Source organism: Mytilus galloprovincialis, chromosome 9 (genome assembly GCF_965363235.1).
Source record: "Mytilus galloprovincialis chromosome 9, xbMytGall1.hap1.1, whole genome shotgun sequence".
In the NCBI taxonomy this organism is placed as follows: domain Eukaryota; kingdom Metazoa; phylum Mollusca; class Bivalvia; order Mytilida; family Mytilidae; genus Mytilus; species Mytilus galloprovincialis.
In genome coordinates, this window is record NC_134846.1 from 65,003,223 (window position 1) to 65,027,495 (window position 24,273).

At 31.2% G+C, this 24,273-nt stretch overlaps 2 protein-coding genes across 10 annotated transcripts in view; one reads left to right on the forward strand and one right to left on the reverse strand.

The window, feature by feature from the left end:
• Positions 1-3,784, forward strand: part of LOC143045647 (peroxiredoxin-like 2A) — a 29,835-nt gene extending 26,051 nt beyond the window's left edge. For all 5 annotated transcript variants that reach the window (XM_076218282.1, XM_076218286.1, XM_076218283.1 and 2 more), the window contains exons 5-6: positions 948-1,083; positions 1,591-3,784. In XM_076218282.1, coding sequence (XP_076074397.1) covers positions 948-1,083; positions 1,591-1,712 — 258 coding nt within the window. In that variant the 3' untranslated portion in view covers positions 1,713-3,784. The remainder of the gene's footprint in view (positions 1-947; positions 1,084-1,590) is intronic.
• A 3,084-nt stretch (positions 3,785-6,868) lies between these two features.
• LOC143045649 (uncharacterized) overlaps positions 6,869-24,273 on the reverse strand; it is a 39,456-nt gene continuing 22,051 nt past the window's right edge. For all 5 annotated transcript variants that reach the window (XM_076218288.1, XM_076218292.1, XM_076218291.1 and 2 more), the window contains exons 13-20: positions 22,887-22,980; positions 20,151-20,297; positions 19,586-19,670; positions 18,808-18,967; positions 16,172-16,462; positions 13,961-14,039; positions 12,883-13,058; positions 6,869-11,277 (exon numbers count right to left, since the gene is read on the reverse strand). In XM_076218288.1, the coding sequence (XP_076074403.1) occupies positions 8,896-11,277; positions 12,883-13,058; positions 13,961-14,039; positions 16,172-16,462; positions 18,808-18,967; positions 19,586-19,670; positions 20,151-20,297; positions 22,887-22,980 (3,414 nt within the window). In that variant the 3' untranslated portion in view covers positions 6,869-8,895. The remainder of the gene's footprint in view (positions 11,278-12,882; positions 13,059-13,960; positions 14,040-16,171; positions 16,463-18,807; positions 18,968-19,585; positions 19,671-20,150; positions 20,298-22,886; positions 22,981-24,273) is intronic.

A 24,273-nucleotide genomic window follows, 5' to 3' on the forward strand; every position in this document is an offset into this window, starting at 1 on the left:
AGATTCTACACACTTGGTAAAGCCGGAAACGAAAATATACGTCAACATTCACGTATTTGTGCATGAAACATACACAGGAACTTCTATTAGTTGATTAAAAACATTCAAGTTGTCACTAAATATAGTCGTATGTTTAGTGATGTAAAGGCTTGTTGCACAATAAACACGTGGCAATTGTTTACAAACACTTTCTACATTTACACGTGATCATGTTATAGGCGCTTTTTTATTGGATGCAGCGAGTTTCTACTGCAACCAATAAAAATCCTTACCTTATGTCTCCGAAATATTATCTCAATCCGCCAAGGGTGAAGAGAGTGGGAGTGGATCGTAACCCTTGGCTAGCGAAGATGTGATGGGGGTGACTTAAAATGATTTGAATTCAGGGACATTCTATTCAATAAGAGGTCAAAACTGATTCTGCTTTGTATTCATCTATGTCATATTACGGTATTAATGTAAATGCACACTTTTTAGTAGTTACGATGCTAAGTTCCCTTAGTATTTGTAAATGGAGTATTCCTAAATTCTGTAGCTAGTTCTCAATAAACTTTATTTGCAACAATTACATAATTTACCTATCCATATTTCAAAGGACAACTTCGATAATATAGGGTTATTGCATGAATATTGGGGAATATTGTCCCGAGTAGAATTTTATATTGCACGAGCTTGCGAGTGCAATATATGTTCTACGAGGGACAATATTCCCCAATATTCATGCAATAACCCTTTTATTGTATAGCAATATAATATTTGAAAGTAAAAATTGGTTTAAACTAATATTTTGTCATTGATGACGTCATGAATTTGGAAGATTTATTGCACTAGTGCAATAATAGAATTTATTGCACGCTAACTTTTGGTTACTTTCTGTTGGAAATATTATATTGCTATACAATAGTATTATATCTTAAATGTTGAAATGTGAAATCTTTTTATTGTAGAAAAAGTTTTATGGACCAAAAGAGAGGTGGACATCATTGTTTAGTCTTCTTAGATTTGGTGTCATGAAAAACATCTATCGTGTAAAAAAGAAAAGTATTCCTGGTAACATGATAGGTGAAGGAAGACTTCTAGGAGGTAATTGATATGTTAAACTTTGAAGTACAATCTAATATACTAGTTAATATACTTCAGCTTCAAATTGCATTGACTGTAAATTCATTTGTGATATTCAGTCACTGACTGTATATTGCCTTGTTTATGACTTAAAAAATGTTTACTGTAGAGTCTTATTTATGATGTCAATGTTTGTGGAAATTTTAAGATTTAAAAGATATGGTTTTTACTCTAAATATTTCATTTGGAACAGTTATAGGAGTTGCAATATGCATATACACTGGGGATATGTAAAATGAAGATTTCTAAAGCAATATCATTATGAGAAAAAAAAGTTGCGGTAGGTTAGTGAATTAGAGTTATCTTTCTTTGCATAAATAATTTTATCTGAAACTTGAATTGCCAACAAATGCGTTTGAAGCTGCCACTTAGTATCTGTATCTGTGTACATATAGTTTTGCATCGGTTTTAATTTTTTCAAGACAGATTCAAGTGTACAGTATTTCAAGATGTTTTATGTTTTTGAAGGTGTATATGTGATCGGACCAGGAGAGCAAGGAATATTATTCCAATATCATGAGAAAGAATTTGGTGATCATGCTGATCTGAAAGATATCATGGCTGCTGTTGAAAGCATCAAATCTACATAATATATGTATAACATTTATTTACACCATTAGTGCCTTTTGATCAAACTAAATAAATATATAGATTCTATGTTTTTTCTTTTTTATAATAAGGGCATATGCTACAATGATTTTTCTTCAAATTTGACTCAAATTGGATATGCACTCAAAAATTGCAAAGACAAATATATGTTCTTTTACTTGCTTTTTGAGATATTTCAATTTGAATTTTGCATGTTTGGGGTAAAAAGAGAAATTTCTTGTTTCAATACTTTCAACAAAAACAAAACTTTCAAAAGAAAAAGAAATGTTCTTTTTTTTATCAAAGTGTTCAAAGCTTACAATATAGAGTATAAAGTAAAATAAAAAAAATATCTCCCCCCCCCCCCCCAAAAAAAAAAAAATCAAAACAATAAATGCTTCACTTGAAATTATTTCAAATTAGGTTGCTTTTGTCTTTTATAAAAAGAATAATCAAAATAGAAACTTTTGACAAGTTTTCACATTTATTTTTTAGAATGAGCATTTGTTACCTACAAATTCTAGTTTTATTAGTGTCATAACAAACACAGGTTTTTATAAAGATGCTAATCAAAATATTTCTATTTAATGCCATGGATTATTTGACTTCCATGTTATTCAATGTTTATGTATTTATATATCCTATGAACAATGTATTAGAATGTATATTTACAATGTTTAAACGGTTGTATTTTATGATATTATGATATTTTCATTATTTGACTGATATAAATGGGCAGATATTGTAAATTATATATGGTTAGTGACAAAGGCATTTGAACATTAAGAATAAAGTGCCTTTAAAACTAAAAACTAATGTAAAAATTCTTGGTGAACTATGGATGTCACATTATTACTGGCTATATCTAAACTAGTACAATGTTGATAAGATAGAGTCTGAGGTTAAAAAAATATAAGACAATAAGTGTTTTCTTTTAATAATTTAGTCAAACCTTCATACAATTTGATGGACAAGCAGTTAGATAAATGATAGCATCTGCAGCAAGTTTTTGAAAAATAAAATGAAAAAGATTTTTCTGTATGTTACTGATTAATGGAATTTATTTTTTTGTCAGTATTACTTTTAAAATTATGGGTTTTTGGTAAAGATTGCATGAATTGCAATCAAAATTCTATGATACTGACTTGATATCTAAATCTTTCAAGGTTTATCCCTTCTTTTGAGTAACACGAAATATAGTGCATTGATCATAACATTCTATACATCCTATCCATGACCATCCAAAAATGTATCAATGAAATATATGCTCAGTATTCAAGTCCCAAAATGATAATATACATGTCAAGAAAATTTCATAATTTTTGCTAGTTATCGTTAAAAATAAGAGTTATCTTCCTTTGTCCATAATTGTAGTTCAATCAACTACAACCAATGATTTTATACAATAGATATTCAATTTTACTTTTCACTGATAAATTTAAGTAATCTTTACCCTTCAGCTCTTACAAACTTTGATTTGTTCTTAGTGTCATAGATAAAAATTGGTACATGTATGTTTATCAAAATTGTTGTGATGATTTTGCATTGACTATGTTGTGTATATTTGCCATGTTGTTGCCAATGTTATGTTTTATTTGCCATATTGTTGCCTGTATTATGTTTTATTTGCCATGTTGAAATGATTGTATACCATATCTATGATGTCTGAAGTATAAATGTCTTACTACTTTTGATGGATCTTCTAATGGTTTTATACTATCCTGACAATGTTGCATCCTGTTTCATATTATTATAGTGTCACAAAATCATTGATCATGTTGGTCTTATAAAAACTAACTTCAACTGTGTTCATACTATGCTTTAGGTAGCTTTTGAGCATAATTCAAGAGCTAGTTTAGATATGATTATATTCCAGTATTCCTCTAGTTATTCCCTGGGAGTTGTTTATATTCAGAAATCATTGGGTGATTTGTTGTTGTGTTTGAGGGCTTTTTAAATAGCCTCCTTGTCAGCATTATTGACAATTTGATATTAGAAATAGAGTTATTTGTTATCCAAGTATATTGTTTTATATGTATTATGATGTTTAAATAAAATACCAATTTTAACTGCACTTTTTAGCCTTATCAAAAAGGACCTGCCATAAAAAATAGAAAAACAAGTGATATATTATAATACTTGATTACTGTAGATTCACTATTATTTCTAGGATACCAATTTCCATTGATTATGGTGAGCCATGCATTTAAATGTTCAATGAAGTGTATAAGTGAAAAGTCCCAAAGAACCAAGTGAAATTTTCCCATTACTTGGCACCTGCTGACTGACGTCATCCATTAACAAAAATCTTCCAATGAAACCATAAAAATGAGGTCAAGGTCAACAGACACATGAGATATTTGTATAGAAGGTATGAAGCCTTCAGGACTTCTACTCTGAAATATAAAGCCTTTCACCAATAGTTTACACTGCTGTTGCCTGGTTGTAATCCCTTTGTTTTGCATTATACAATTTACATCGCTGGCTAGACAAAAACCTCAACTGAGGTATCCATATATGAAATTTGCAACAGCATAGTGTTTTGCACAAAAGCAAAAAAAAATTTGTAAGAGTTCCACATAACCCAGTGTCTCGCCTACTTTTGCTGTTAATCGCAAATTCAACAAAAATGAGGAAGACATCAATAAAAATTTCCCTCTCGATACTGTCTTTTGATTGAAAGAAGCTTCCAAGTTTGGTAAAAAATCCAGGATAGTTTATGAATCTAATAAATGTTTTATAAACTTTAACTGCAGACTGTATGTAATGTTAACTGGAAGAAAAACTAAGTCCATTTATAAGTAAAATATGGAAAAAGTGATTATTTTTTTTACAAAATTTACTTCTGAATAATATCTTATGATCAGAAACAAGCTTAAAATTGTCTAAGTTTGGTAGAAATCCAGGATAGTTTAAGAACATTATAAAAAATTTTAAAACTTAAACCACAGAGTGAATGTTTTGTTTCTGGCAAAAAAACTAAGTCCATTTATAAGTAAAATACGGAAAAGTGGAAATTTATTTTTACAAAATTTTCTTCTTGACACTATCTTATGATCATAAACAATCTTCTGTCCAAGTTTGGTACAAATCAAGGATAGGTTATGAAAGTTATTAAAATTTTAAAAACTTTAACCACAGAGTGAATGTAATGTTTCCTCGCAGAAAAACTAAGTCCATTTATAAGTAAAATACGGAAAAAATGGAATTTTATTTTAACAAAACTTACTTCTGGATACTTTCTTATGATCATAAACAAGCTTCTGTCTAAGTTTAGTAGAAATTCAGTATAGCTTAAGAAAGTTATTAAAATTTCAAAAACTTTAACCACAGAGTGAATATTTGTGGACGCCGCCGCCGACGGAATGTAGGTTCGCTTAGTCTCGCTTTTTCGACTAAAGTCGAAGGCTCGACAAAAATGTATATAACTTCTAATCCTATAACCAAATTCTTAATTCTTTGGCTACAGTTATTGTCAGAAACTTATTGTGTGTCAAATATTAAATTACAATCCAAATTTAGACCTGTATTCGTTTTTGCCCCAACTGTTCAGGGTTGGACCTCTGTGGTCGTATCCAGCTGCAAAGCAATTTTTCCATTTATAAAGAGGCATAACTTTAGAACTGGTAAAAAAACACCACCAACAAACTATTAACACATAGATATGTCTTCCCAATTTGTAATTTTGATAATGCAATTGTTGAAATTAAAATAGCAATACTTTAATATGTAAAGTTATGCAAATATTCCAAGTCAATGAAATACGACTGAAGGTACAGGGCTAAACAATCACCATGGAAATGAAAAGTTTTAATGCTAATACAACTGCATACCAAATACCTCTGAAATCTTATTAGTTTGTTCTTTTAAAACAAACCTGAACACAAACATTAACTTGTAACTATTTAAAAGTTTCAGTCAATGAACCATAATGAAGGTGTTGGGTTAAATAATATTCATGGAAATAAATCTTACAAATGCCAATACATTTGCATACCAAATATCATGGACCTAACACTAGTGATTCATCTTAAACTGACCTAATCACATACTAATACAATGCTTAAGTTTTAAAGTCAATAGACCATGACTAAGGGGGCAGGAATAAATAATCTCCATGCAAATGAGAAATGTCAATGCATATACAACTGCATAACAAATATCATTGACCCATCACTAGTGGTTACCCACAAACTGATCTAATCACAAACTAATACACGTACATGTAATCAAAGCAAAAGATTCAAATTCAATAGACCATGACTGAGGGGGTAGGGCCAAATAATCATCATGGAAATGAGTTTGCCAATGCTTATACAACTGCATACCAAATATCATTGATCTATCACTAGTGATTCACCATGAACTGACCTAACATGTAAACTAAACAAATTTTCAAAGTCAATAGACCATGACTGAAGGGTCTAGCACAAATGATCTCCATGGTAATTAAATGTGCCAATGCCAATACAACTGCATATTTAATATCATTAAGGATTGGTGTCATGAATTTTTTGGTAGTTGCTGAGAATATCTTTTATGTGTGCATAACATTCTTGAGATACAACTCACAAGCCATTCATCGTTTGGTACCAAGTATTTTGAAGCTTTGATTTGTACATGTAGGTGTTTGAAAAAAAATTAATTAACCCTTTCCTCCATTGATTTTTTTTTTTGCATACTTGATTCGCATAGGATTTTTCAAAAAAAAATCCTGAAAATATGCTTTAAAGTATTAATGCATTGCGAAAAACAAATATTTCATCAAATAAATTAAGTCAGATATTCCTATGATATTCCTTTTCATATTGGATACAAATTTTATTAAGTCTACTGCAGACACTTTGTAGTCAAAGCTTTTCAACAGATGTACTACACAGGCGTCAAAAGGTGTCATTATGGAGTAAAGGGGGTGGCGTCAAAAGGCGTCACTATGGAGGAAAGGGTTAAACCTTTGCTGTCATCAAATGAACAGAAACAGAAAGTAGATTAGCGGAGCTTGGTTCTAAGTATCAAGAAATTCTAACTTCAAATGGTGGTGCTGAGGAAAATGCAACAGGATTGTCTTTAGGTTTTACTTGTGTTTTTCTTTATAATGTAGAATAGATGTGAGACACAGTTTTTCAAGTACACTTCATATTAAAAATTAATCCAAATCTGAGGAGAAAAATCATAATTTATTGTTTTAAATGCACAGTCCACGTGATACTATTTACAATCTAACAAAAATATAACATGGTAACAGTTTTGTGACGGCTCTCTCTCCCACATACAAGTTAAATATCACATTGCATCACAACAGTCACATGACACACTCCTCAATCCATGTACAACATTAGAGATAGTAAGAAACAGAGTTAAAATGCATCCACATATAAAAAAATGTTTGTTCAACATATTTTTGTATCTGTAATAAATCATTTAATATAATAACTTTAGTTACTGTAGAAATCAAAGAAAAACAACAGTAAATGGTAAAATGCCACAAAGTCAAATATCAATTGATAAGGCACATTTGTAAACCTGAAATTACACCGGGAATATGCCTCCCTTACAGATCAAATGTTAGACCAGAGGATAGAACAAACAAAATGAAACATCTTATTTTCCCTTTTATTTTTTTATTTTTAAGGGAGTGAATCAACTATTTCAAGGGAGATATTAACTTGCATATAATTATTATTTTAGGCTACCAGTATGTATATTTTCCTAAGTGTCATGGATATTTATTTGTAACAATGACAAAACAAGTGTTAAGACACAATGTTTCACAAATTTTTTTTAAGGTATTAACTACTTCTGCCATATATTTTAGAGGTTCAAAATAGTAAATTACACTTGTTCTGTGTATACTTCTGTGTTCTCAATTAATTTAACAAAACTTTAAACTGTGAAATTATTTTCATATTTGAATGTGTGTAGATTGGGGAGAGCCAAATTCATGTGATGTCAGACTTTCATGTCAATAAAATATTACCTATCATTCGGATATTCAAATTTTGGATTTCAATGAATAAAAAAAATAAAGGTAAACTTGTGCCCTACAAATGTAAGTACTTCAAAATTATTTCTTTCCATACATATGTCATATGACAAAATACTTTAAATTTTATATTCTCGAGTCTGAGGCAAACCAATCATTTCACAAATGACAACAGAAGAAACTATTATAATAAAATGATCAGAGGTATGTAACTCAAATTGTATGCCTGACTTTCTTCAATCTTTTTTGTAAGTAATGGGAAGTTGTTTATTTAATCTGTTGGTTGTTTACAAAGTGTATCTCCCTAGGGCAGAATTGAGAAGTTAATTTAAATCAAGATAGCCAATACACATGAACAAAGATGGTGCCATCACTTACTATTATATGAAATCTCTAAGACTAAGAAAAAAGAATAATTAAAGGATGAGATATAATGAGTGTGTAACATCAATTTCAATTTTTAACCTTAGTTTTAAATTCCAAATAAGACGATCAACCAACCCACTTCTTTGCTTTAATTCTTTTTGGAAACCCTCATTATATTGGAGAGTGTCAAGAATATATGCCCTTTGTTTTTAACAAACCAGTTTTTGAACCCTGGTAAGTAACTAAAGATATTATTATATCAAAATACTTAAAAATCTTAAATAAAGCTGTTATAAATACAGATAGTGACATTAAATTTTTCAATAACTAATAGTCCAATAGTCCAATACTGTTCATAAAGTTTGTTTTAATTACATCGAAATGTAGAGTGAGTTTTTTGTGACTTGAATCAAAAATCCATTTCTCAAAAATGTTTCTTAAGTACTGGTAAAAATTCACATGTTAAAAATTCATTAGTGTATGAAGGTATACAAGATGCAAAGGCTTTCAAAATGTGTATTAGTAGAATATCAGATAAGAAATTAAGAATAACATATACTAATACTGTTCTTTGCCAAATTCCCATCAAGGGAAAATTTTGTTCTTTTACATAAAAAAGACACAAATATAATATACAACTTAATAAATAAATATAACTTGCATACAACTTGTACTTTCTCTCACACACAGATCACATTATAACCTGACCTGAACATGTTGGTGATTATCTATGTACAATGAATGCATAACTTGAAACACATCACCGTGGTCCTCGAAAATTTAACAAATTATACACAAATATTAAAAATGAAATAATTTAAGTCATACAACCAACATTACCTCCTCATCATCCCATTCATATTGTTCAGAGATGGTGGTAGGCTTCCGTTAATGTAACTGTATGCATACATATTGTTCGACTGAGAAGGTTGCATGTGTTGAGGAAAATGTTGTTGTGCTGGGTTCATATTCATGTTCATGTTCATATTCATATTTAACATTTGCATTTGCATTGGTGGAGTCTGACCCAACTGATTAAGTGGAAACCCATGATTTATATACCCTGGGTTTATCATAGGCTGCCTCATACGATAACTGTCCAATAAATTATTATAACCCGTGATCATATTAGATCCTGGACGAATTGTCACATTAGGTGTAAATGTCATATTAGGATTAACGGTCACATTTGGACTTTTTCGCACAGAAGAAGAACGCTGCCTTTGTGTCGGTTGTTGTTGATATTGTTTATATGGTCCAACAAGTCCTGATGAATTTTGCTGGTTTGGAACAGGAGGTGTTGTCATGCCTCGCATCATAGGAGGTGGAGTCATGTTATGAGTAGGAGGTGGTGTAAGATTTGGGGGAGGAGTCATGGTATTGTTAGGCATGAGATCTGGAATTCCATTTGTTAATTGCTGCAGTTTTGCTAGATCACAACTAATGTTCTGAGGTGGATATGGTCCAGGGCCACTATTCTGTCGACTTACAGATGGTGGCTGTTGAACACGACACTGTGAATTACTATGTGAAAGTCTGTGTGTTGAATTTTGTTGTTGCTGCTGCTGCTGCTGTTGCTGGAGGGCGTAAGTACTAACAGGAGGAGGACAAAAGTTTTGTACAATGTTTGCACCACTAGGTACAGGAGATATGAATGAACCACAACTACTAACTGGATAGGATGAAGATACCATGTCCATGTAACGTCCACTATTGTGATTATTTATACATGCATTACTGTATGTTCTGTGTGATTGAGCTTCAGCACAGTCCATAAAACTAAGAATAGACGGAGGTACATTTTCTGCAGAATTGTTAGAATTTGGCATTTCATTACCATGGTTACTACCAATTGAAGCAGGGGATTCCAATCCTTGAAGTTGTGAAACATCCATTTCATTTCCAAATCCTGTGCTTCCTATGTTTGTATTGGTCATTTGACCCATAGATGAATTCTGTGGAAACACTTGTGGAGGAAAATTACTGCAATTATTTTGATTCTGAGTTGGTCGTGTTTTAAACTTTTCCTGCTGTTGTGGCAAGGAATCACTTTGTAAATTGCTCGTCGAACTATTACTTAATTGATCAAAGTTACTAGGAAGGTCCTCAGGAAATGTTTCATGGAAAGATTTAGCACTGCCGGGTTGTTTATGTACAACAGGTGAATGTTTCATTGGTGATGGTTGCATTGGTGACGGTTGCATTGGTGATTGTTGAATAGGTGAATGTTGTATGGGGGATGGCTGTAAAGGTGAATGCTGGATAGGCGATTGTTGAATGGGAGATTGCTGTACAGGCGATGGCTGAATTGGTGATTGGTGAACAGGGGATTGCTGTACAGGTGACATCTGAATGGGTGATTGCTGCACCACTACTGGCTGTGGTGGTGGCGATAGGAGTGCTGTAACAGGTGCTGGAGCACCAGGAGGAGAGTCATTAAAGTCATCTTGATAATTATCATCACTTGGAATGTCATCATCAGATGTACTGTCTTCCTCTTCATCATGATGTAACTTAGACTTATCATTGTTATCACTTTCTTTCATAATGTCACTTTTGGAAGGTGATGTTTTAATTGGTGAGTCAGTATTTGACACAGATTTGATATTTGGAGACAGATTTTCCTGTGAAGGAGGTGGAGTTGGCACTTGAGGCGTTAATGGTGCAGGGACGTCACTATTTGTATCAGATATGCAGTCTGTAACACATGGTTGTGAGGCTGGACTTGGACCAGACACTGATAACTCTGGTGTTAAATGTTCACGTTCATGTTCACAACTATCAGGACTATTGCCTTTCCCCTCCTCACTATCCCCCTGTTCAGCCACTTGTAATGCCTGTACAGCATCCTCAGCCTCACGACTTACATTAGCACTGTCACATTCCTCAATATCACTACTTTTGTCCTCTACTATATCATCACATTTAGAAGAATCTTTACTTTCTTCCATTTCTAATTCAACATTTTTAGTAGCAGCCTCAGTTTCACTGATTTTGTCAGTTAATAATTTAGCACTATTATTAGAATTATTTACACAAATATCCTCCTCTATTTTCACGTCTTTCTCTTTTGTTTCTGCCAGAGAATCAAAGTTTTCACTTCTTTTTGTTTCAATGGATTCATTATCTGAATCATCATCGAACTCTTTCTTCTGTTTTTCACATTTATTTTCTTTTACTTTTGTTACACTGGTCTCCATGAAATCCTTGCGTTGAGTCTGTTAAAATAAATTTACAAAAAAGTCAGACATATAAGGATACACATTATAAAACACTAACAAATAAAAAAGTAGGAGTTAAAATATCTAATGCCATACTACAGATCTTGTATTAACAAAAGTGCCTTAAAAATTTAATTATCAACAAGTACTGAGGTTTTCTTTCTAAATTAATGAAAACATGGATTATTTACCAATTTGTCATTATTTTTTAACGGCCAATTGTAAGTGACACAAATGAAAAATTCATTAATTCTTATCTGGGGTACTGTTATACATAACATTAAGTGTTTTATTGTTGTGTTCAAGAATAATGTACGAGTAAGAAATAAGTACTGAAATACATTCCCTGTATATGGAAGAAAGACATTAATCTTTTAGTCTAGAGAATTTTTACGTGTGCTTAACATTACTGTTTTTCTTTTTGGCTTTTTCAACCTTCTACTCATTAGACCATATGTTCTTTTTTTTTTTTTTTTAAATAACTTACTAAATTTTTGCATTTGCATATTAACAACTGAATTGTTTTTTTGTTTCTTCTTACGCAGCTGATTTAACCACTAAGAAGAAAATCCATGCATTGTTTAAATTCAACATGAACGAATATAAATATTGTGCCAGTAACTGGAATCTTTTTACATCCAAGTTGCTTGTAAATAGGTGGTGAAAATATAACAACGACAGAACATCATCAGCTGTTATTTGCAGAAAGCTTATTATAAATAATATATTTTTATCAAATATAATGATTGAATAAACCACATTACATCATTTCATGAAACAACTTGGAAGTTACTTTGAGTCAAATAAAACCTGAACATTGTACATATGTTTGAACGATACACAATGAACACAAAAAAAATTAACCGAACAAAAATTACCTTCTTTTATTTTTGGTGAAACAGTACAATTAATCCTAAATAGATATGCTATAAATTATAATTTCAAAAACTATGAAATCTCCATGAGCTTAACAATCCTTTTATACTAGTAAAGAAAAAAATAATGCCATATTTTCTTTATCCAGAGTAAAATTATGAGAAGCTCCTATATCATTATTTTTTTTTTACTTCAAAAGTTACCAATCAGACTTCTTTATTTGATTTGTAAATGCATGTTAAGCTGTTCAATTATATATACAACATGGACATGGCAATTCCTACTCAGCCAAAGAACAATGATATCACCAGTTATTCTTTGTAAATTACTACAGTTCATAATATTTCTCTAAACACCCTTATTTGATTTGAACCATTTTGTTATTTAATACTCCAATCATGGTCTTATTTAAGATCATTTATATACTTTCCAAAATAAGAACAAAATTGTTTATCTTTAAAAAATCATGCTACATCAAAATATGATGCAAACAAATGGGAAGATGTACTAAAACTACTTTCTGCAATTGGAACAACAAATGCTAATTCCTTTTACAACAAATTCATAATAAATCAATGCCTCAATGTAAGTTTACTGAACCAGCTCTTAATGTCTTGTATAACTCTAATATTTTTGTTAATCAATATCCATAACCAACAAAACTTCAATTCATTTAACTTTAAACTGTGAAAATAACATCAAAATGATAAGACGTTTTATACTAACCTTAGGTCTACCTTTAGGTCCAGGTTTCCTTACAAAAGGAGAACCTCTTGGTACACCTTTTGGCCAACCTCGTTTCCTTTTCATTGGTTCTTCAGTGGACTGTTGACTAGAACTTTTACTCTCAACAAAGTTTTCAAGATTTTCTTTATCATCTATTTTTTCCTCATTGTCTGATTCTGAAAATAAAAATAAACCAGTTGTTCATTCAAAATGTTTTCTTTAAATCTATATAGCTTATCCTGAAATATTGAATAAGTAATCCAAGAATTCAAATAACAAAATTTAAACAAATCACTAAACAATGAATGTGTGTGAATAATTTGTATAAAAGACAATGATGGATTTTTTAACAGTAAGTGGAAATTATTACATGTAAAACAGGACAAGACCATCTAAATTAGATATGATTATGAATATGAACATTCCTTGTACTAGTCTGTATCTTATAAATGCTATGAGATGAAGAACAGAAATAAAAGTGTTATTCCTTTCCTTTTTTTCGTGTGCATATATACTGATTGTGTGTCATGGATGGATACCCGATATCCTTTGTTTTTCTTTAGTTCTCAAATGTAACATTCATATGCATTTAGAATGCCTTACAAACTCTATAGCTTTTGTCCATTGCTAAAATCCTAGTCAAAACATATTACCAAAGAATTGCTTCTCGAAAATGTACATCTTGGTGGGTAAAATGCCTCCGCCTAGACAATGTTTATATACAGACTGGAACATCTTTATCATATAAGGATACTGACAAGATGGGTGCTGGACAAGATAAATTTTGAACTTCATAAGGAATAATTATGACAAGCAAATTCCAAAGTACCCTTAATATTTAAGTTTGTTGTTTGTGTTAGAAAAGTTTGTTGTTTATGTCAGGAAAGATGCTTCAGATGATGTTGTTGATCTTTACATCATGTAATGATTTTAAGGAAGCATACATGAACACAACTCTGTTCTCATCTCAAATGAGAATATGCCAAACAATTCACAAAATAGTTAGATCCGACTATGAAATGAATATTACCATACTAATAGAAGAGATATAACCAACTGAACCAAATATTATCAATACCTTCATTGTCTTCTCTCATCTTTTTAACATCTATCTCATCTTCTTCTGATTCTGCTTTCCTTTTTCTTGGTCGACCAGGCTAATGATGTAAAGAAGTATACAATATAGTCAATATCAATAACATCTAATTATCAATTCTTCAAGTTGAAATTTTATAAAAGAAAAAGAAGGGGGAATGCGGAAATCATATTGAGATGACTGAGAAACATGAAAAAATTACATTCTTCTTTTCAGATCTCGGTATCCAAAGACTTGTGTGTTTGAATCATAGCGAATTGTAGGAATAAAACAAACAAGTGAAACTGCAAGCTACTGCTCACTGATGATACCCCCGCTGCAAGTGAAGCATCTTAATAGTGTAAAAATATGTAAGTGAGTGGTAAACAGGGAAATGTTGAGTGATGAATCTGATAATGCACCACACGGTATAGGCGACATATATTAACCCTGAAACCAAAACTGTCTGAATTGCATTATTGGACTTTATCTATATAAAAATATATGTGTGGTTTCAGTAACCCTACCGTCCCTACTTTTTCAGCTTAAAAATAGACTACCCTAAAGATTTTATTGTCATTTTTCATTAAGCACTGTTAAAGTCAGAATGTTGCTCCCATAGACTCAATGTAAAACAAGAGTGCACACGCTGAAATGTCTCGCCTTCTTTACTAATTATTGATATTATGTTGATAGTCCTAAGTATAAAACTTTATTAAAAACTGTCACATAAACTTAGCATTAACCAAGATAACTAAACAAAGACCAATGAACCATGAAAATGAGGTCAAGGTCAGATGAACCATGCCAGGCAGACATGTACAGCTAACAATGCTTCCATACAACAAATATAGTTGACCTATTACTTATAGTTTAAGAAAAATAGACCAAAACACAAAAACTTAACACTGAGCAATGAACCGTGAAAATGAGGACGAGGTCAAATAAAACCTGCGGGACTGACATATAGATCATAAAATATTTCCATACACCAAATATAGTTGACCTATGGCATATAGTATTAGATAAAAAGACCAAAACTCAAAAACTTAACTTTGACCACTCAACCATGAAAATGAGCTCAAGGTCAGATGACATCTGCCCGCTAGACATGTACATCTTACAATCATTCCATACAACAAATATAGTAGATCTATTGCATAAAGTATGAGAAAAACAGACCAAAACACAAAAACTTAACTATAACCACTGAACCATGAAAATGAGGTCAAGGTCAGATGACACCTGCCAGTTGGACATGTACACCTTACAGTCCTTCCATACACCGAATATACTAGACCTATTGCTTATAGTATCTGAGATATGGACTTGACCACCAAAACTTAACCTTGTTCACTGATCCATGAAATGAGGTCGAGGTCAAGTGAAAACTGTCTGACGGGCATGAGGACCTTGCAAGGTACGCATATACCAAATATAATTATCCTATTACTTATGATAAGAGAGAATTCAACATTACAAAAAATCTGAACTTTTTTTTCAAGTGGTCACTGAACCATAAAAATGAGGTCAAGGACATTTGACATGTGACTGACGGAAACTTCGTAACATGAGGCATCTATATACAAAGTATGAAGCATCCAGGTCTTCCACCCTCTAAAATATAAAGCTTTTAAAAAGTTAGCTAACGCCGCCGCCGTAGCCGCCGCCGGATCACTATCCCTATGTCGAGCTTTCTGCAACAAAAGTTGCAGGCTCGACAAAAAAACCATAAAATAAAAAAAAAATCCCTACCTACCTACCCTAACTTTTTTTCAGATGTAACTGGAACCACACATACTTTTTTATTTGGCCTAAACATCAATGGTTAATTATTGTATGTATGTGTGTGGTTTTCTTTGTATTTTACTTATATCTAAATATGTCATGGATATATATTTCTGTTCACATTTTTGTCAAGAACATACCAAAATTGTATTTGTTAAATATCAGGAAGAAAATGAATGGTTCATTTTAAATACTGTTCGTTCCCTTATTCTTTTGTACTTCAAAATATTATGCAACCATATAATACAAATTGTACAAATGAAGTTGAAATGGAAAAGTATTTATCAAAATACTGACAAACATGACTGTTTAATAACATTGATACTTCCTCCTATTATCCTTAAAAATATCTTGTTTGTTCTGTACTAACATTTTCTATGCAAATAAGTTTTGAAATCTGCATACAACTAATAGTATTACACCTACCCTTCGTTTTGGTGGAGGACCCAGTTTTATTACTGGTGGATTTATCTTTATGTCATCATGATCACTCTCTTCTTCACTACTAGATGAAGATGATAGTTCCATGTCTTCTTCTTTGGGAGGTATTTTGACTGGACTTTTCTCTTCCATGGGAGATTTTAAATCTAGTCGTCTTGGACTAAGTGATGTTGAAAGTGACCGTTCCAACTTGTGAGGTGATACAGTTGGACTGACAGTCTCTATCCATTCTCTATCCTCAGCTATACTGTCTACCATATCACTCATTTCAGATAACTGTAATATAGTCAAGTTTTTGTTTATAGTACAATAAATTGAGATTATAATTTTCTTGTATACAAATTTTGATACAGACTTACATTTTTTCTTGATTACATGCTTTCTTTTATGCAAGACAACTAATAGAAAACTTGTAAATCTCAAAATGACAGATTGAAGGAGTAGGTCCGGTAAGGACCGATTTTGGCCTCAAATTTCAGGTTCATCTAACGAAAGATTTTGGACACTTTTTAATCACTGAAGTGTCTATTTCAATTGATTCAATTAGTTTATGTGAAAGATTTTAACTGATTTAATCATTACAAACGCTCCAATTTAAGCTTGAATATGAAAAATCTATCAAATATGCCAAAAAACGTCATTTTTCAGTTGGATTTTGTCAAAAATGAAAGTGGCTGCATCCGTGTTCATCCTCAACCTTTATATATGTTATGTATTATCATCAAATACAACTTGCATCTCAACATTATGAATGAACACAAGTGTGGCCACTTTCATTTAAGACGGAAACTGTCTTAAATTGAACTAAAATTCTGAAATTGTGAAGATTTCAGTAATTTAGCATGACTTTATGATGCTAGTTCCCAATATATGTGCATTATATTGTCAAAAACAGCCCATATTTATGTAGCATAAGCATTCTTCTTTCCAATAAATAACTAAAAGATTACATTTTCACAATTTTGTAAAACTGATCTATTTTGGGGCCAAAAAGGGGTCTTACTGAACCTACTCCTTTAGAATGAGATATTTCTTCTATCAGTGTTCTAGGATTTTTATGCATTTGCAACTAGTTGGTGTCAAAAGTTCACTTTCCCACAAGTTTAATGAACTTTCCCTTAATGTTATACTATTTCAAAACAAATTCATAATTTTGTTATTCCTTTTATTGCATGTGTGTTCATGTTGTTCAATTTAAAATTATGAGCTCTGTTATTTCCTTTGAAATTAATTAGTGTCTATTAAACTAGCTTGTGATAATTCAATGTCATGTTCATCTAGATATACAAAACATTTGATGGAATATATTTATACTAGTTTGAAATATATTATTTTAGTTTGAAACATGTCTATTTATGACATAACATCAGTAATTCAAATGTATTGACACAAAAAAGTGATAACAGTTTAAGCAGAAAATCAACAATTTGAAATCCGGATTTTAAACCGTTTTGCATTCCAGTTATATTTTTTTTTACATCTAGATCAGATAGACGCTTTAAATTAAAGATTTCTCTTGCTTAGCATATTTATGAGTGTGATCATAAAACGTGCACATGTTTTTCTCCCCTAGACTTTAAAACCCCAGCATGGTTTACACCAACAAAAACAAACTTGCTTTGAGACTCTGATCGGGGAACAGTATATCCATATTTCCTCCTGATTTTATTGAAATAAAAGAATTACAATTGTTTCATTAACCGTTTGATCTGCATGAATATGAAGTTTCTGTAATTTAATTTAACTTGCCCACGGACAATAAAGATTTAAATTTTTCACTTTCCCTTGACCTAAATCAACTTGCCACGGTCGACAGGAAATGGGAATCCTAGAACACTGTTCTATGTAGATGTCATCAACAACAACAACAACAATTTTTATATGTCAATCAAGACGCCCCGAGGAGCAGTCCAATTACAGTTTAAATTAAAGTGTACAAATAATTGTGGTGATTTTTTTCATTGGACTATTTGAAATTACAATACATGACAATAAACTAAAACTATATAAGAGAAGGAAAACAACAAATACAGTATATTTTCTCAAAGATAATGAGTGAGTCATCAGAGAGAAAGGATATTGTAAATTTAGAAATTGTTTCATGTATTTATTGTAGTGATTTTACAAGACTGAAAAAAAGGCAATATTAATCATTGTGATTTCAGGAAAATTTCATTCAGATATATGCGTCAGATATCAAAATGAAAATTCTTATCACTTTTCAATATTCACCCAGTCACAATCTTCCCATTATAAAAAAATCAAAATAATTTCTGATTTTTTGCGAATGGTTTATTTTCAATACTGACAATATACATATAACTGATGAAAAGAAACATAACAAGGTAACTGAGTTGGCCATAATAGTGATGAACATTGTTTATATGCTTGATGTGAGTTTAACCAGTTTAAGTAAAAGCTGCACTAAATGACTTTTTAAGACATAACTTAACTGAAGTGATGTAGATTTGTTGCAAAATTTTCTGTTTAGCTTTTTTCATTTAAAGTGACAATAGATAACTCATCCAAAAAAAAGTATTTTTTGGTCTGAACTTCTTCCCTTTTTAATATATGTATTACAATATCATGTATTTTCCTCCTGACATAGACAAAAGTTTTACCTCTTTTTCAGCTTTCTTTTCCTCTTCTGATATATTGTAGTTTGATATCAGAGGTGTCCATCTAAGACATTCTTGATCTGGTTCTACTCTAAGATGTTTCTTTGATTCAAGTTTGGCCATATAATTCTCTATCAATTCCTTGTTCAAAGCAAGAACAACTCTGAAATCAAAAACATTTTCATCTATACTTCAAATCATTGATTTTGTACCATAAGAGTACATGCAGATTTTACACATACAAATCATTGTGTATATCTTGCACTTTCTTCAGTAACCTCGGGCAATTCAAATCAATGCTATTAGGTTAGCATTATACTTCCTGAATAATAATAACCTGAGGATAATAAATGTTACACCTTATACATGTATTCATGGACATGCAATCATCTATAGTCTAATAAAAATAACTTTCAATACTACAATCTTAGATCTAATCTGACACATTTTTATATCGGTATAAAAGTTTCCGTTAGTTCTTTTGTCTTTTTTATGATTATTTGTTTCTAAAATTAAATGCAGCTTTGTTAAATATTCCCCTCTAACTATCAGAGACCATTTACTGTTGAAACTAGAAAATGAATGTTACATTAAAATTTCATTGTGATGTACCTTCTAAGTGGGTATTTTGAGAACAGCAAGTCAGGAAATTATCAATAAGTATTCAAGATTTGATTTTTTATCTATTTTTCAATACGAATTGAAAAAAAATACAACTTTCATTTTTTTTTCATACACCAGTAAATTATAAATTAAACCTAAATTGACAATATTTACTCACTTTCCATCTTGTGGAACCAACATCTTCAAATCATGTAAAGTTATTGCTACATCTTGTGCACTCATACCACTTTCTCTGGCAATGGCTGGAATGAAGATTAGACAAAATTCACATTAATTTCCATTAATTGTCAAAATACCATTTATAATTTCTTAGAATTTTCAAGGTACAAATGTATGCCTATGTACAAGGTGACTTCAGAAATATTGGCTATAAACAATTCTTCAGACAATATGGCATAAATAATCCATTTAAGCATATGACATGAACAATGCTAGGGAATCTTAAATTCTTTGGGGTGACATTTTTTCTTCATTTACTTTGTTTTTCTTCAATCATTTTATAATATAGTCTGTCTATGGTCTATAATTAACAAGATCCAGTTCACTTATAAATGTCCACATGAGTTGAAGATGTTTGTACACAAATTGTCTTCTTGAAAAAAATCATAGATTCTTTAATTCAACTTAGTTTGTCTTTTCTGTATCAACATAATCAATAGAGTGTACTGAATTACATATATATTTGAGAATTTTCATCATCATTAACTTATAATCAGTAATACCTTTGATTGATACTCTAGCATCCTGGTATTTATGTAAGTATTCTATGATGACACTTTTCCAGTAAGCTAGATATGAGACTTTCCCAAGATCTGATAATGGCTTTTCTGGTGACCCTGCTTGACCTTCTATTCTGGACAACAAATAACCTATAAAATGGAGGAATAATGAAATATTTTGTTATGAACAATCTATAGACAACATTGGTTGAATTGACTTATTGGCATATAAAACTTTAGTTATCTTTTGGGTGTTATTAATCATAAGGTATTGGTACTCTGCTGTACCTATAAAAATGCCTCAAACAAATGTTTGCTGAATATGATAAATTCATGTTTTGAAATCAAATATGAACAAAATTGAAATGCTAGGTGGCTACAGAATCCTGATAGAATCAACTTCCATGATTTATAGTGTGATTCAGTAAGGAAATATAGAATCTATAATTTATATAGTTTACAGTAATAGCAAGAGAGAACCAGGTGCTCCGCAGGGCGCAGCTTTATACGACCGCAGAGGTCGAACCCTGAACAGTTGGGGCAAGTATGGAAAAAACATTCAAGCGTGATACAGCTCTGAATTTGGATTGTGATCAAATTTTTGACATTATATGTTTTTTTTTTACACAAAACAAATGTCAAGATTTTACAAATCAATTAAAGATTTCTTCAAACTTTTTAAATCTAAAATTAAATAGTTGACACAGCATAGGTTTCTGACACAGAATGAATGTAATCTAATGAACTTAAAAGTTTTTTTTTTGCCTTTGAGCAATTCACTATGCTGTTGAATATTAATCCTCTCAAAAAAATGTTTGAAGAAATTTTCTTTTTATTTATGAAATCTGAAATGAGAAAAATTTAAACCCCCCCCCCCTTTTTTTCACATCCCTGTTTCCCTTTTTCCAAAACTGATATCAATTCAAATTTCTAATGGAGTTTGCAACAATAACTACTCTTTTAAATACATCATAAGATATTAAAATGTAAAATAAAGTGCTTGTTATCACTGAATGGTAAAGATTGGTTGGTAGTAAAAGTGAATATACATTGTTTATTGTATAAAACAATAAAAAAAACTTCATCAGCAACATTTTATATTGGCAAATTTCCAATGAAGTTATTTACATAAAGTTATTGGCAAATAAAAATAGAAAATGACATCATAGTCATGTCTGTCAAATGTCCAACATACATCATCTAAAAACATTTTAGATAAGATAAGGAAAAAAAGCTTCATCAGCAACATTTTATATTGGCAAATTTCCAATGAAGTTATTTACATAAAGTTATTGGCAAATAAAAATAGAAAATGATATCATAGTCATGTCTGGTAAATTTCCAACATATATTATCAACTACTATTCTATACAAAGAAAGATAACTCCAATTGAAAATTAATTGCTATTGCACAATATTGTGCAATTAGATATTTCTTGCTATTGTGCAATACTGTGCAATTGAAAATTTCTTGCTATTGCACAATACTTGATATGGAATCCTGATTTGGACCAACTTGAAAACTGGGTCCATAATCAAAATCAAAGTACATATTTAGATAAAGCATATCAAATAAGCCCAAGAATTTAATTTTTGTTAAAATCAAACTTAGTTTAATTTTGGACCCTTTGGACGTTAATGTAAACCAATTTGAAAACGGGACCAAAAATTAAGAATCTACATACACAGTTAGATTTGGCATATCAAAGAACCCCAATTATTCAATTTTTGATGAAATCAAACAAAGTTTAATTTTGGACCCCGATTTGGACCAACTTGAAAACTGGGCCAATAATAAAAAATCTAAGTACATTTTTAGATTCAGCATATCAAAGAACCCCAAGGATTCAATTTTTGTTAAAATCAAACTAAGTTTAATTTTGGACCCTTTGGACCTTAATGTAGACCAATTTGAAAACGGGACCAAAAATTAAGAATCTACATACACAGTTAGATTCGGCATATCAAAGAACCCCAATTATTCAATTTTTTGATAAAATCAAACAAAGTTTAAATCTGGACCCTTTGGGCCCTTTATTCCTAAACTGTTGGGACCAAAACTCCCAAAATCAATACCAACCTTCCTTTTATGGTCATAAACCTTGTGTTTAAATTTCATAGATTTCTATTTACTTATACTAAAGTTATGGTGCGAAAACCAAAAAAAATGCTTATTTGGGTCCCTTTTTGGCCCCTAATTCCTAAACTGTTGGGACCTAAACTCCCAAAATCAATACCAACCTTCCTTTTGTGGTCATAAACATTGTGTTTAAATTTCATTGATTTCTATTTACTTAAACTAAAGTTATTGTGCAAAAACCAAGAATAATGCTTATTTGGGCCCTTTTTTGGCCCCTAATTCCTAAACTGTTGGAACCAAAACTCCCAAAATCAATCCCAACCTTTCTTTTGTGGTCATAAACCTTATGTCAAAATTTCATAGATTTCTATTTACTTAAACTAAAGTTATAGTGCGAAAACCAAGAAAATGCTTATTTGGGCCCTTTTTGGCCCCTAATTCCTAAACTGTTGGAACCAAAACTCCCAAAATCAATCCCAACCTTTCTTTTGTGGTCATAAACCTTATGTCAAAATTTCATAGATTTCTATTTACTTAAACTAAAGTTAGAGTGCGAAAACTAAAAGTATTCGGACGACGACGACGACGACGCCGACGCCAACGTGATAGCAATATACGACGAAAAATTTTTCAAATTTTGCGGTCATATAAAAACTTACTGAAATCAATAAGGAATCGGCCATATCCTTTCCTTTGGTACTGGGGCATTGTCATTATACATGATACATTGTACTTCTGCTGACAGTGTTTTTCCTAAAAAAGAAAGCAACCATTATAATAAATGACGCAAGTGAGCCTTTCTTGCCAAGCTAAACTTTTGTTCTATTTTGTTCCAGTCTTACTCCATCATGAAATAATGAATTAATTAATTTTATACAGAAAATTATTTACATTTGGCAATTCAATACCAAATATAACCAGATGCTCCACAGGGTGCAGCTTTATACGACAGCAGAGGTCGAACCCTGAACTGTTGGGGCTAGTATGGACACAACACTCAAGCTGGATATGTGATTGTGATTAAATAGTTGACACAGCAAAGGTTTCTGACACAGAATGAATGTGGTCTAATGAACTTGAATTTTTTTTTTGCTTATGAGCAATTCCCTATGCTGTTGAATATTAATCCTCTCTCTCAAAAAAAAAAAAAATATTTGAAGAAATTTTCTTTTTAATTTCTGAAATCTGAAATGAGAAAAATTAACCCCCCCCCCCCCTTTCCCAATTTTTTTTTTCACCTCCCCATTTCCCTTATTCCAAAAATGATGATCTCAATTCAAATTTTTCTAATGGATTTTGCAACAATAACTACTCATTTAAATACATAATAAAATATTAAAATATAAAATGTCATACAGTCATGGTTAAAATTAATATCAATTAATAGTACTTCTAAAAAAATAAATGGGGAATGTGTCCAAAGGGACAAAGATGATGCCCCCGCTAGCATATAACGTTTAAAGGGACCTAACTCAAGAACTGTAAAAGTGAAGCTGCCAAAAATTGAACTTACATTGAGTTTAGAGATAATAAGCATTATATACACATTTCATTAAATTTAATTGAGACAAACTTAAGTTAAGAGAACAGAAACTAAAACATTCTTCAATTTTTCCATTTGTATAGGGGCATAGCCCTAGAATGGTATTTGAAGTGCTTGTAATCACTGAATGGTAAAGACTGCTTTAATTTAACAGTTGGTAGTAAAGTGAATATTGCATTGTATATTGTATATATTAAGTTGATTCAACTACTATTCTAGACAAAGAAGGATAACTCCAATTTTCAAAGAAGATTTCATAAAGCATTGGTTTTAGATGATTCAACAACCATTCTGGACAAAGAAAGATAACTCCAATTTATTGCCTCGAAACTACAACCAGATGCTCCCAGGGCACAGCTTTATACGACCGCAGAGGTTGAACCCTGAATGGTTGGGGCAAGTATGGACACAACATTCAAGCTGGATTCAGCTCTAAATTTGGATTGTGATGAAATAGTTGACACAGCATAGGTTTCTGACACAGAATGAATGTGGTCTAATGA